Source organism: Pan troglodytes, chromosome 11 (assembly GCF_028858775.2).
Source record: "Pan troglodytes isolate AG18354 chromosome 11, NHGRI_mPanTro3-v2.0_pri, whole genome shotgun sequence".
NCBI lineage: Eukaryota > Metazoa > Chordata > Mammalia > Primates > Hominidae > Pan > Pan troglodytes.
Genome location: NC_072409.2, coordinates 67811771 through 67827048, shown reverse-complemented (window position 1 = coordinate 67827048; position 15278 = coordinate 67811771). Strand labels below are relative to the sequence as shown.

The following is a 15278-nucleotide window of genomic DNA, read 5'->3' as shown; positions in this document are numbered from 1 at the left end:
GAATTGTACGAAATAACTTCAACATGAGTGATCTGGAAACCAAACTGAAAGAATAGGAGATAGTCAAGGTACTAGAAAGAAGACTGGACAAAAGAATCTGGAAACAGAGCTAAAAGAAAAAGAATGAAGAACCAGCCTTGTCTGTAAGCTATTAAGTCAACTCCATCTTAGGCCCTGACCAGACTGATCCCTTCATATATTTCAATGAGACTGCTCATGTGTGATACCTGATCATCATCACATGACTTGAGGACAATGTAGCAGAACCTGGTTGTTAGAGCTAAGTGTCTTAGCTTGTTAAAGACAGTTTTATTCAACCATAAAATGGAATTAATGAAACTAGATATGAGACATGCTTAGGAATATAACCTGACTTTGTGCACAGCCAGGGCACTGCAGTCTTAAGGATTCAAGCAACCGTGTCCCAAAGCTTTTATCCATGCCTGCATTCCTAGCCCAGGCACTTCATTTGGAAGCTCTTTATGAGAGCTTTTTGGCAGAGGCCTTCCTTGGGAGCTCCTGCAGGACCTCTTTATCGGGGGAAAGGGAGCACCTGAGCTGAGAATTGGAACACAGATGATCAGTTTAAAACAAGGGTATAGTCACTTCACAAAAAGTGAAGACACTTTTTGTCTACTCTCAGTGCTCAGCATATTTCCATTCCTAGCTCCTCCGCTTTGTCCTACTCCATCCCCCAGGTCCATAAAACTGCCGGACACTTTGTTCAAGGTTTCCTAGACGGTGAGACAATCCCCATGTTTGTGCTGATCCACCTAACCCTTGTCCAGTGCCATTCCAGCACAGGTGGTAATTGTGCTTTCTCTGATTTAACCTCCTGCTTACACAGGTTGAGTATCCCCTATTCGAGATGCTTGGTACCAGAAGTGTTTCAGATTCTGGACTTCTTTAGGATTTTGGAATATTTGCATATATATGATGAGATATCTTGGGGATGGTATCTAACTCTAAACATAAAATTCATTTATGTTTCACATACACCTTATACACATAGCCCAAAAGTAATTTTATACAATATTTAAATAATTTTGTGCATGAAACAAAACTTGTACATATTGGACCATCAGAAAGAGAATGTGTCACTATCTCAACCACCCATGTTGACAATCTGTGGTTGTGTGGCATCACCATCATTTCTGACTCTCAATTTGTGTTACCAATAAACAATCATTTTCTTACACTTATTCACACATAAGTACTTAACAGTTAAAAAAAAAATGACAGTTAAGAAAGTGAAAAACAAAGTGTCAGGTGTAGAATTTTTCACTTGTGGCATCATGGTGGCACTTGAAAAGTTCTGGATTTTGGAATATTTCGAATTTTGGAGCATTTTTGATTTCGTATTTTCAGATTAAGGATGCTCAATCTGTACTATCACAGTAAGTGATTAAAGGTTTGACTGTTACTTTCATTGTGGCTTGTCTTAATCAGCTATTCCGACACCTGGCAGCTCAGCTCTCTCCTCCTCAGCTGAGCTCTCGACAATTGCTAACTTTCTCATTTCCTCGAAGGCACTGTTCAAATGTCACTCCAATGAGTCCCATCCTAACTACCTTACATAAAATTAGAGACCACCCCTGGCTCTCGAACTCTCAATGTCCCTTATCCTACATCAGACTTTCCCACATTAGACTTGTCACTTTGAAACATACTATATACTAATTGATTACGGTATTATTAATGTTTCCCCTTATACCCACTAAAATGTAAACTACATAAAGATGGGCTTTAACTACTGTGGCTTTAACTATTATATTGCAAGTCACATAAAAAATAAACAATATTTGTTGAAAGAATGAATATACTTGAAAAAAGGTGAAATTTCTGGGAATATGAACTATAATTATTCAAATACTCAGTTGAAGACTTAAATAGTAGTTCAGACACAGCAAAAGCAAAAAAAAAAAAAAAAAAAAAAAGGAAAGATGTCCAAGTAGAACTTACTCAGAATGAAGCAAAGAGAGTTGGAAAATATAAAAGAGCTATTAAGAGACATGGAGGATAGAGTATGAATGTCCAACATGTCTGATTTAACGGCTTAGATGGAAAAAAATGGAAGAATGGAGGAGAGGCAATATTTAAAGAAACAATAGTAGCAAATTTTACAGAAAGCATGAAATACATTAATCCACAGATCTAGGGGTAAAGCACCTCAAGAAGGGTAAATAAAAAGTAAACCACATATAGACATATAGCAGTGTGACTGCAGAACATCAAAGACAAAGAGAAGACTGAAGGCAGCCAGAGAGATTTTTCTTTCTTTTTTTTCTTTTTTGCAATTGCAAGATTTAATACAGTGAAAACAGAGCTCCCATAAATGGGAGGGGACCCAAAGGGGGTTGCCGTTGCCCCCTGGAACGCCTGGGTTTATATCCCGATCATTGTCCCTCCCGCCAGAGAGATCTTTCTAGAGACACTGATGGTATTTACCTTCAAAACCAGCCCTAAAAGAAATTCTAAAGAATATACTTCAAGAATAATCCCAACAAGGACGGTTTTGTATGCAAAAAGGAATAATGAATAGAAAGAGCAAAAACTTCTCTAATCCTAACTTTTAGAATAAAAGTTCTTCAAAAATAAAATATTCCATCAACCTCTGTCAGTCATTCAGAAAACTCTTATTCAAAGATTTAATGATGGCACAAAATCAAAATTTCACTTCTAAGTTACTACTCTCCTCAAATAACTTGAAGAAGAGTCTGGCTTACCCTACTCTCTGAAAGCATTCCTAATAGCTTCCTAGAGAGAATAAGTAATTTCCTTCTCTTTGGTGCATTTACATCTTATCTAGTCTTTGGCTGCTGTATTTAACCAAAGTGGTTAGTAATTGTTAAACGTCTACCTCCCCTAACAAGCTGGGCATTCCTAGTTACCTAATTATTAAAAATTGAACCTTCCCATCTATCTAGAGCAGGGCACAAATATTCAATAAAGATTCATGAAACTAAAACAAAATTGGAGTAAGGGGAGAGTTAAAACATTACATGGTGACTTTAGGTATCTAACTTCAAGGAGAAAATAGAATCCAAAGAGGTATATTTTTGAAATTCATCTACCCACCTGCTCCAAATCAAGAGAGAGCCATTTATCATCTCCTTCTTCAGCCACTGATATATGGTATTTGCTTTTGTTTTTAATCATATAAAAAGGGGTAAATGTCACAATTCTAGTAATGTTAAAACTGCTCAGGTCTATAGTGACACCAACCTAAGAAAAAAAAATTAACAGCTCAAAAACTGTTATGTATAACATCTTTATAAAATTTAATTAAGTAGTTAATAGAAACATTTAAAATAAAAGTTTCTTGATAAGCATAGAATGAACTCACTTGATAGTCCATTTTCAGGCCTTTACATTTAACAGCTCCATGACTACCAACAGTATCAATTGAAAACTGATTGGACAACTCACTATCAGTTACCATAAGTTGAACCTAGGAAAAAAATATTCCAAATACATCACAATTTAGGTACCTTTAAAAATTCCTGCTTAAACTGATAAATTACTTTTTAGCATAAACAAAATATTATATTGTTAATGCACTAAACCTTTATAATATTAAATTCTAATCTTTTTGGCCTCAAATATTTAACAAGTTATTTCTATCCAAGTTTCATAATATTTATTACTCAGAACTTTAAAAACTAAAAAGTGACAAGTAGCTAAAGACAAGGGAAAAACAGAATAAACATCGCATACCTTATTGTTATTAAAAAAGTGATTTGGCTGAAAAGAAAAGAGAACTGGCTTTTTATAATTAGGTGGATGCTTTCGATGAATTCCGTCTGCTTTGTACTGTAACATGCGGCCAGTTTTATTGACCATCCAATAAGGACTATGAAATGCCACAACTGTCTGACCAGTATTGTAAGTCATATGGACAGCAATATCTAAATCAGTCTTTTCCATTTCTGTAACACAAGTAAAACTGACAAAACTAATGTCTTGCTGATTAGGCTTTATGTGATATTCACTTTTCCAATCGTGATTGAGATAGTCAAGTAATTTTAAATGTAGCCTGGCTTTACCCAACTGTGCAGTACAAATCTGGGCTGAATGTCCTTCACTTAGAGTAAAAACCGAATTTTCAATTCCCTGTAATAAATAAAAAAAAAAAAAAAAATTTAAAATGTTGCAGAATAATATGCCTCAAAATTCTATTTATGTATTCCAAATGCTGCAAAAAATGCTTTTGAAATACCTATCAGAACAAGTCAGAAGACTTACATTCAAGTTCTAACTTTGTCAACTGTGTAAACCTCTACACGGTATGTAATCTGAGATTTGAGCTACTGTATTTGTAAAATGGTCTAAATGACTTACTTCAAAGGACAAACTGTGAAGATTAAATAACATAATGGGAAACTCCCCTGGAAATTATAAACATAAAACACTATAATTGGTAAAACAACGATAAAAAGACAATCTTAACCACTAGTGATTTTTATTTTGAAAACTACAAAACAATGTAAAATGTGGGCAAAAACTGATGGTAATCCAAAATAAGTAATCCCTACTACCTCCACAATCCCTCATCACCCATTTCCAATCACTGTTTATATTATTACGTCATACGTATCTCTCCAAACTGCTCATTTCCCTCGACCCTCCCTTCTATTATCTTAGTTCATGTCACATATGACGTCTCAGTTTAAGAGTCCCCTAACCGCTCTTGTCCCCTCTAGTCCCTTCCCCACACCATGGCTCAACTGTCTTTCTAAAAACTGATCACACCCTTTGGAAACTGGCAGACAGAATGTGATCACTAACAGCATCCAATTAAAAGTTCTATGAGAACAGAAATATAAATTGACAGTACATCTGAATATCTCACCAGTTTTTCCAGCATCTCTATCCTATTCTTTTCCTATTATTATAATATAGGAATCTCTTCATCTCATGATTTTAAATTAATTAAAGCAAAAGTAAGGAGTTCTTGATTCTCTACAAGTTAAATAATATTCCACAAAATAACAATGGTGGTGGTAGTGCTAGAGTGATAAATAAATGGCAACCCTGTGTCTGGGAGGCACTGTACCAAATCCTTTACATACACAATCTAATTTGATTTCCCCCATGTCTTAACCAAGCAAATTTTATTATTATTCTCACTTTACAGACCACAGCAAAAGATTTAGAAAAGCAATAAAGCCTGCTTCAGAACACACAGCTAGCAAATGACAGAGCTAGGATGCAATTTCAAATCTACCTGACAGCAAAGTACAAATTCTTAACCACTATGATAATTTGTTATTCAATATGAAAATACACATTTAAAACCATAAATATGTTAACTTTTTCCTCCAAAAGAGACATGTATCAGAAAAGTGTAAACGGCTGGGTGTACTGGCTCATGCCTGTAATTCCAGCACTTTGGGAGGCCGAAGCGGGAGGATCACTTGAGCCCAAGAGTTCAAGACAAGCCATAGTGAGTCCCTGTCCCTACAAAATTAAAAATTAAAAAAAATTATCCAGGCATGGCATGCACCTGTAGTCCCAGCTACTCGGGGGGCTGAGGTGGAAGGATCACTTGAGCCTAGAAGTTTGAGACTACAGTGAGCTATGATCGCATCATTGCACTCCAGTCTGAGCAACAGAGAGAAACCTAGTCTCAAAAAAATTTTTTTAAAAAGCAAATGGTAATTCTAAAAGTAAAATAAACCTATAATAGATGACAATGAAGAACTACTTTCTTCCATTTGATAAGCACTGCAAATGAAATATTTACATAAAATCTTAAGATGTACGGATTCCTATAACAGGAAGAAACCACACAGAGTATGAACGAAAAAAAGCAACTTCACAAAGTATACAATCTTTTAAGAAAATCAGCACTAAAAGAATACAACATAATGTAGCATGCTTTTTTGTCACTGAAGTCTAGTTCTTAAATGTTATTTCAATAATAATTCTCATACTTGTTGCAAAAGAATGTCTGCATTACCTATTCTTTACTAGTATTCTAATTTTTATTAGATCTTTAAAATAGTTTTTATTGATCTTAATCTTAAAAAGCTGAAACTACAAAATCAAAAACAGGAAGGCACTAAAACAATTTGCCGATACCTCTATATAATAAGCAATTTTGTAAGGAAGAAGATTTCGGAGCAGGATAGGTGGCCACAAATGCATTATGTATGGTAAATCCCAACCATCTTCTGAATACACTGATAGAGATGTTAAATTATCTTTTTCTGGAACAATATTAATGAGAAATGATTCCTTAGAAAGGTTTTTAGATCTACATTTCTTCTTTAGAAGAGCACCATCATTTTTTATAATCTCTTCAAAGTCAATTCCTTCACACATTTGATAGTTCTCATCTTCTGGCTTCAGAAAAATGAATGATCTGCATGAGATTAAATGATACAGTTTAAAATGCTTTAAAGGGAAACATATTAAACTATATAATTACAGCTTTAGAATAACAAACTTACCTCCTTTCATAATATTGTAGTACATTTTTATATTTTCATATACTTTTTAAGATATAAGTAAGATAGATAAGGCCAGGCGCGGTGGCTCATGCCTGTAATCCCAGCACTTTGGGAGGCCGAGACGGGCGTATCACGAGGTCAGGAGATTGAGACCATCCTGGCTAAGACGGTGAAACCCCGTCTCTACTAAAAATACAAAAAAATTAGCCGGGCATGGTGATGGGCGCCTGTAGTCCCAGCTACTCAGGAGGCTGAGGCAGGAGAATGGAGAGAACCCGGGAGGCAGAGCTTACAGTGAGCCGAGATTGCACCACTGCACTCCAGCCTGGGTGACAGAGCCTCAAAAAAAAAAAAAAAAAAAAAAAGATAGATAAATAGATATCATCTTAACTTTCTGGAAGCTCATCAAGTTGTTTGACTTTTAAGAGGAGAATATTTTTCTTACAAACTTACTATCTTAAAAGTACACTTATAAGATAAATGGTTTCATATAAAAATACATAAATCGTATCAGTTATATATGCAAAGAAAACCACATAGAATCATCTGTGACTTGCATATATAACTGAAAGAATTTGGCTTTTCTGGATACATGGGCCTAAAAGGAAATAAATGCCATGACTGAATTCATAAACTAAAAAAAATTACTATTGAAAAAATAATCACAAGCTTTCCAACATTAATCAAATGAAAGTTTTCAATCAATATTTAATGTTATTAAAACGTAGTCCATAGATGCGGAACAGTGCTTTTTTTTTTAAACATCAGTATGATATTTTACTTTATCATTTTTTTTTCTGCTTTAGTGTTTTTGTTTTTATTATACTTTAAGTTCTGGGATACATGTGCAGAAAGTGCAGGTTTGTTACAGAGGTATACACATGCCATAGTGGTTTGCTGCAGCCATCAATCGATCATCTACATTAGGTATTTCTCCTAATGCTCTCCCTCCCCTAGCGCCTCACCCCGCAACAGGCCCCAGGGAGTGATGTTCCCCTCCCTGTGTCCATGTGTTCTCCTTGTTCAACTCCCACTTATGAGTGAGAACATGCGGTGTTTGGTTTTTTGTTCCTGTGCTAGTTTGCTGAGAATGATGGTTTCCAGCTTCACCCATGTCCCTGCAAAGGACATGAACTCATTCTTTTCTATGGCTGCATAGTATTTCATGCTGTATACGTGCCACATTTCCTTTATCCAGTCTATCATTGATGGGCATTTGGGTTGGTTCCAAGTCTTTGCTATTGTGAACAGTGCTGCAATAAACATATGTGTGTATCTGTCTTTATAGTACAATGATTTATTATAGTTCTTTGGGTATACACCCAGTAATGGGATTGCTGGGTCAAATGGTATTTCTGGTTCTAGATCCTTGAGGAATCACCACATTGTCTTCCACAATGCTTGAACTAATTTACACTACCACCAAAAGTGTAGAAGCATTCCTATTTCTCCACATCCTCTCCAACATCTGTTGTGTCCTGACTTTTTAACGATTGCCATTCTAACTGGCGTGAGATGGTATCTTGTTGTTGTTTTGATTTGCATTTCTCTAATGACCAGTAGTGATGAGCTTTTTTTCATACATTTGTTGGCCACATAAGTGTCTTCTTTTGAGAAGTGTCTATTCATATCTTTCACCCACTTTTTGATGGGTTGTTTTTTTCTTGTAAATTTTTTTCAGTTCTTTGTAGATTCTGGATATTAGTCCTTTGTCAGATGGATAGACTGCAAAAATTTCTCCCCATTCTGCAGGTTACCTGTTCCCTCTGATGATAGTTTCTTTTGCTGTGCAGAAGCTCTTTAATTAGATCCCATTTGTCAATTTTGGCTTTTGTTGCCATTGCAGAAGAGTAGTTTTAAGAAAATGGTGACAAAATTATTGGTTGTCACATGGTTAATCTTTATATTTGAATATTACATTGTTTACATTTCAGCAATATTTTATACTTAATTTTTGAACCCACACTGTAGCCAAGAATAAACATTTCATAAATATTTTTATATTTGTAAAACTAATTAGCTATAGTTATGACACGACACTGTCCTTTATAGATGAACAATGGTCAAAACTATCTTCAACCCTGATTATTTTCCTAAGCTCTACTCCTAAAATGTCAAATATCTATGATGTATTTCTGTAGTAATTTCTGATGGCACCTTAAATTTGCTAGACTGAACACTGAACCCACTCTACCCACTTTTCTGCATGTCCTTTTTCAGTGACTTCCAGCTACTGGCACCCTGGACCGTGAAACAATATTAGACTTCCTTCTTACCTGACTGAAGCATATAAATTATTTGTCAAAACAGTTAACAGATATAGCCTATTCTACTTCTACATTCCTTCTATAATTTTCATTCTATTTTCCACTCTTACTTCTAATACTTAAAGACAAAACCTTAATTTTTTCCAAATTAAACTAATCGTAATACACTTACCCAGTTTATCAAAACATTTATTGGACCTATTATGTACCAACAAGAAGGCAAAATTGAAAACAAACAAATGAGTAAGATCATAATCAGGCGGGAAATGTTAAAATGTTAAAAGATAACTACTGCATTGTGATAGGTACCAAAAAACATATGTTTAGAGTAGACTGAGGGCAGAGTGGTTGGCTCTTTCTAGACAGACTGCAAGGTGTTTGCCAAGTGACAATTTTCCCAAAAAGGGTGTTCTGAAGAGAAAATCTGAGTAAGAGAAATATAAAAGGCCAAAGGAAAGTTCAAGGAATGAATGAGGAAAACAGGAAAGAAAGATAATCAATGACAGGAGGTTTTAAATGAGAAGATATGGTAGTGTGAATGGTCTTGAAACAGAACATCAAATTATCTGAGACAAGAAGAAAAAAACAGATCAAACTAATAGATGGAGATAAAATTTATAAAAATGGAGCAAGAAAATGAGGGAACAACCATCTAACTGGGAACTTATCTTTCAAATTTTATCTTCCAACATGCACTCTACATTCCAATGAATTCCCAACTATTCCTTATAACACTATGCTTTCATGCTTCCTTATCTTTGTTCATGCATGCCTTCCTCTTAGATAGCCTTTTCCTTCTAATCTCCATATTACTATATTACAGATGTTACCGTACTTCATGTATCTTGCCCAGGAGTCAGTCATTAATCCCTTTTATGTTTTCCACAGTTTTTGGCAACTCTAACACTTTCTATAACTCTCTATAACCCACTGTTTCCTACTTTATACATTTATGTAATATATCCATCTTTTGATGGCAATAGCCACATGCAATTCATCTTGGTATTGAGTGTCTCACCCACAGAAAACCTTGATAAATATTTGTTAAATGAATAAAAGAATCAGTATATTTAAATTCTACTTAAATATTTTAATAAAATATAAATTGTTTTCCTGTGTTTATCTGCATCTATATTTATCTGTATCATTAATCTAAGAATAGAAATAGAATAGAGAAAGATAGCCATTTGTTAATTTAAAACCTCACATCTTAAATATAAGTGCACCTATACTGAAGTACTAGATTAAAAGAATACCTAGATTATGAGTTCGAGACCAGCCTGACCAAAATGGACAAACCCCGTCTCTGCTAAAAATACAAAATTAGCTGCGCATGGTGGCATATGCCTGTAATCCCAGCTACTTAGGAGGCTGAGGCAGGAGACTCGCTTGAACCTGGGAGCTGAGATCCCGCCATTGCACTCCAGCCTGGGCAACAAGAGCGAAACTCCATCTCAAAAAAAAAAAAAAAAAAAAAAAAAAAAAAAAAAAAAAAAAAAGCATGCCTAATGAGAAATCCAAGCTGTTTAGTCACTAATAATTCTACTTAAGATGAAGTACTTAGTCAGTAACAATTCTCATTAAGATGAATTAATCACTACTAATTCTCATTAAGATGGATTAACTATCATGTAACAAATTAATATTCAGCCTTGGAAAAAGTATAAAGGTACTGTTTTCTCTACTATGGACAGATATACAAAATATATAGCAGAAATGTATTAAAAGGTAGAATATCATTAACTTTTATTATCCAAGAAGAAAATGAAAGTTCTTCACAGAAATTTTAAAATATATCTTACATGCCATATTTAATCTAGTCTTCGAACCCACCCCAAATCCTCTCTAGAGCAAGCTCAGATATTGTAAATGACTATTTTGTTGTTCTCTCAACAATACAATTCTTTCCCTCAGCAAGTCTGAACTAAGCAATAAAACACTCATTAGGTTTAGCAGGTCGATCTATGTGAAAATAGGTGCCTAAAACTGCTAGATTGTCTTCGGAGCATTGAGGATCCCATTCTGAACTTCTGGACAAGAGAACAGGTAAGCACTGTTTGCAGTTTTGCCTCTATCCTTCTGTAGCACTGAGGTAAGTACCTATTTCTAGTGTGTATTCTAAAATGGTATTTAAACAAACTACAATGCTTAATTCTGAGGACAGTTTTATTCTCCAATAAGGTTCAATTTCCATATAAGAGATTATTTTCAATTCCAGATTACATATCTTGACTAATACTTACTTGTTATGATATAAAATCTATAAGACTAGCTCATAATATTTTGTTATAATTTTAATATTTTCTTAAAACATATTGTATCAAATTACTTTAAAAATTTAAAATTAATGTAGTATATACTTCTATTTATATTACAACTCCATCCCTGAACAATGAACAAATATGAAAAGAAAAGGATAAAATATTGTTTACTAAAGGAATTTCAAAAAAATTGTATTATAAAACCTTTGAGAAGTACAAATTACTTCATAATAGTATATATAAATTCAGAAACCACCAGGCATGATCTATTAGACATTTTTAAAACTCATAATCATATGACTATGCTTATGACGGTTATATTGCAATCAAAATATAATTATATTTAAGAGAAAAGCATATAGAGTGTGCTTGGTATAAGTTATTACAATAAATTAAATAATACTTCTTTTTTAAGATCTAAGTGCACTGAAACCTAAATACGTTAGATAAGCTATTAGCAGGATGGATTTGATCAAAGTTATCCATGTGAAATCAGAAACTAAAAATTCTACAAGAGATTTTAGAGTAAATAAAATGATAAAGACAAAATACCGGTAAGATCCTAATGGTATGTTGAATTCATTTTCAGGTGAGGCAGTTCCCAATAAGGTATCCCGTTCGTAAACAGACAGTGGGACTGAAAAATGATTTCTTATCTGGGAAAGAAAAACAAATAATATTTAGTATCATTAATCTAAGAATCTAAAGATGTGTAAAAAAAAAAATATGTCCATGTAACTATCTTAACAAAGGAACTATCAGGCAATATTCATCTTGCTTATATAAATTAGAAAAGAAACAAACATATTATTTATCCTAAAACGTACAAGAAAAATCTCTATAGTTTTATATAATAGGAATCTCAAAAACAGACTTTAAGCATCCTACAGGGGAATAAGATAATATCTTTTTGATTTTAGGATAGGGACTAATTTGTTTAAAGATAAGTTTTTGTTTAGATAAAAATAGTAGAAAAAAATTCACAGAAAAAAATCAAAATTTTAAATATTCATATGATAAAAGTGACAATCTACAGGCTGGGAAATATCTGTAATATACTTGACAAAGGGTTTATAACCACCACACTCAAAAAGCCTAAAAATCATTTAAAAAGTTGCAATCAAGAGGAAAACAGGAACAGAATGTAAACATGATTCACAGAATGGAAAAACTGACCAATAAACAGATGAAAAGATACTTGACATTCCTAGTAATCAAGAAAATACAAATTATATTCATGGAGTATCTTTTAATACCAACAAACTGCAAAAAAAATCAGAAGTACGGTAATATCAACAGTTGAAAATGATGTGAACAGGAACTCACATACACTACTGGTAGAATGTAAATTGATAAAATAACTTTGAAGAATAATTCAGCAAAAACTTAGTAAAAATGAAAATGTACTTTCTTCTTAGGAATTCTGCTCCTAGTTCCATACCTAGAGAAATGTTTACACATGTGTATTCATTCATGTTCACTACATTCATTCAAGACACTGATGTTCACCACACCACTTTCATTATAAAAAAAGAAAATGAAAACAATCTCAATAATAGAAAAATAAGAAAATTTTCTTCAAATCCATATAATCATGTAACATCATTAAAATAATGACCTATATATCAGTATATGGTTACACTTCGAATATCTGAATGAAAACAGAACATAGCAAAACAAGGTGAACAGTGTAACATTTCTGTAAGACACTAAAAACACAAGTATATATTTTCTGGACAGGAATAATAGTTTTTAAAATATGGTACTGGAAATATACACAACGTATCACCAAATTGATATTACCTCAAGGAAGAAGGAAGGAGGGAATGTGGACTAAGAGGGAAACAAAACAGCTGACTTCAACTTCATGTATTTTTTTTTTTTAATTTGAGGGAAACATTTTTAAATGTCTATATTTTTTAAATTCCATAGTGTGGATGGAGACATCTGTATTATAATAAACTTCAAAGTCCACTATCAAACCAATAACCAACATCCAGAGCATTCCACAACAGACATTAACTGCAAGTTTTCCAACATATTTTCTGATTATAAATATAATTCCAAATAAACTTCACATTCAACTTATCACTGATGTAAATGGAGCCTATTAAGAAACACATGCTTCTAAATGGTGCCTGTTTGGAATGTGAAGTTAGTTACCAAAGTCTGATATTGCTTCCTTTGTTTTCCCTTTCAAATTTAGTGCGGAAAAAGTTGGTTGGAAGCTGAGAATAACTAGTAGTTGAAATTTCAAGGAAAGATCAAAAGTCTGGAAAACGGAATGAGCATAAGCTTGAAAAGTCTAAGGGAGCAGAGGAAAAGGAAGCAACCGTCTGTATAAAAGTGGGTGGGCGCAGTGGCTCACACCTATTATAATTCCAGCACTTTGGGAGGCTGATGCAGGAGGATCACTTGACCTCAGGAGTTCAAGAGCAGCCTAGGCAATATAGTGAGACCCTGTCTCTACAAAATATTGAAAGATTAGCCAGGTATGGTGGTGCAGACATGTAGTCCGAGCTACTGCAGAGGCTGAGGTGAGAGGATTATTGAGCCTGGGAGGTCAAGGTTGCAGTGAGCACTGATCATGCCACTGCACTCCTGGGCGATAGAACAAGACCCTGTCTCTCAAAAACTACAAAGGTAAGAAAGAAACAGAAGTGTGTTGCAGGTAAGCTGGTAAGCTATCCTGCTGGAACAATTCCTAAAGTTTATGACTACACAACAGCAATATGATAGCAGAATGAACATAGATGTTAAACTGAAAAAAACCTGAGATAAATACTGGCAGTGCTGATTACTAGCTGTGTAACTGTGGGCAAATTTTATTTTGAATAATACCATTTCTCCTGACTATCAAAAGTAGTAAATTCATATATACACATACCTTGTTTTATAATGTTTTGCTTTATTGTGAATTGCAGATATTTCATTTTTTACAAATTAAAGGTTTGTGGCAACCCTGCATCAAGCAAGTCTATTGGTGCCATTTTTCTAACAGCATGTGCTCACTAAGTGCCTCACTGTCATATTTTGGTAACTCTCACAATATTTCAATCTTTTCATTTTAACTATATGTGTTATAATCAATAAATGTGTGTGTTCTCACTGCTCCACAAATTGGACATTCTCCCCACTTTCTCCCTCTTCTTCGGACCTCCCTATTCTCTGCAACACAACAATATTGAAATTAGGACAATTAATAACCCTCCAATGGCCTCTTTCAAATAAAAGGAAGAGGCACATGTCTGTCACTTTTAAATCAAAAGCAAAAGCTAGAAAGGATTAATGTTAAGAAGTGCATGTCAAAACCAGAGATAGGCTAGAAGGTAGGCCTCTTGCATCAAACAGCCAAGTTGTGAATGCAAAGGAAAAGTTTTTGAAGAAAATTAAAAGTCCTAACCCAGTGAACACACAAATGATAAGAAAGTGAAACAGCCTTATTGCTGACAGGAAGAATACTCTAGTGGTCTGGATATGATACAGTTTGGCTAGGTCCCCCACCCAAATCTCATCTTGAATTGTAATCCCCATAATCCCCATGTGTCAAGGGAGAAACCAGGTGGAGGTAACTGGATCATGGGGACAGTTTCCTGCATGCTGTTCTCATGATGGTGAATGAGTTCTCACGAGATCTGATGGTCTTGTAAGTGTGTGGTAGTTCTTCCTGCATTCACTTCTCCTTCCTGCTGCCTTGTGAAGAAGGTGCCTTGCTTCCCATTTGCCTTCTGCCATGATTGTAAGTTTCCTGAGGTCTCTCCAGCCATGCTGCACTATGAGTTAATTAAACCTCTTTCCTTTATAAATTACTAAGTCCTGGGCAGTTCTTTACAGCAGTATGAAAACGGCCTAATACAGGATAGAAGATCAAACCAGCTATAACATTCTCCTAAGATAGGCCCTAACTCTCTTCAATTGTATGAAGGCTGAGAGACATGAGCAAGTTGCAGGAAAAAAGTTGGAAGCAGACATTTGTTCACGAGGTTTAAGGGAAGAAACCACCTGCATAACACACAAGTGCAAGATGAAGTGGCAAGTGGCTACAGCAAGTTATCCAGAAGGTCTAGCTAAGATCATTGATGAAGATGGCTACACTAAACAACAGATTTCCAAACTAGACAAAACAGCCTTCTGTTGCAAGAAGATGACATTTAGGACTCTCATAGCTAGAGAAGAGAAGTCAATGCTTAGCTTCAAAGCTTCGAAGGACAGTCTGAATCTCTTCTTAAAGGGATAATGAAGCTAGTGACCTGAAGTTAGCCAATGTTCTTTTACCATTATGAAAATCCCAGGGC

At 34.5% G+C, this 15278-nt stretch overlaps 1 protein-coding gene across 16 annotated transcripts in view; it reads right to left on the bottom strand.

Annotated features, from left to right (window-relative positions):
- The window catches only part of VPS13A (vacuolar protein sorting 13 homolog A), a 239659-nt gene that overhangs the window by 73176 nt on the left and 151205 nt on the right, over positions 1 to 15278 (bottom strand). For all 16 annotated transcript variants that reach the window (XR_010148689.1, XR_010148692.1, XR_010148694.1 and 13 more), the window contains 5 exons: positions 11536 to 11639; positions 6085 to 6367; positions 3718 to 4113; positions 3347 to 3451; positions 3079 to 3225 (listed from right to left, as the gene is read on the bottom strand). Coding sequence is in view for 10 of the 16 variants with exons in the window: in XM_016960977.3 (XP_016816466.1) it covers positions 3079 to 3225; positions 3347 to 3451; positions 3718 to 4113; positions 6085 to 6367; positions 11536 to 11639 (1035 nt within the window). In the remaining 6 variants the exon portion in view is untranslated. The remainder of the gene's footprint in view (positions 1 to 3078; positions 3226 to 3346; positions 3452 to 3717; positions 4114 to 6084; positions 6368 to 11535; positions 11640 to 15278) is intronic.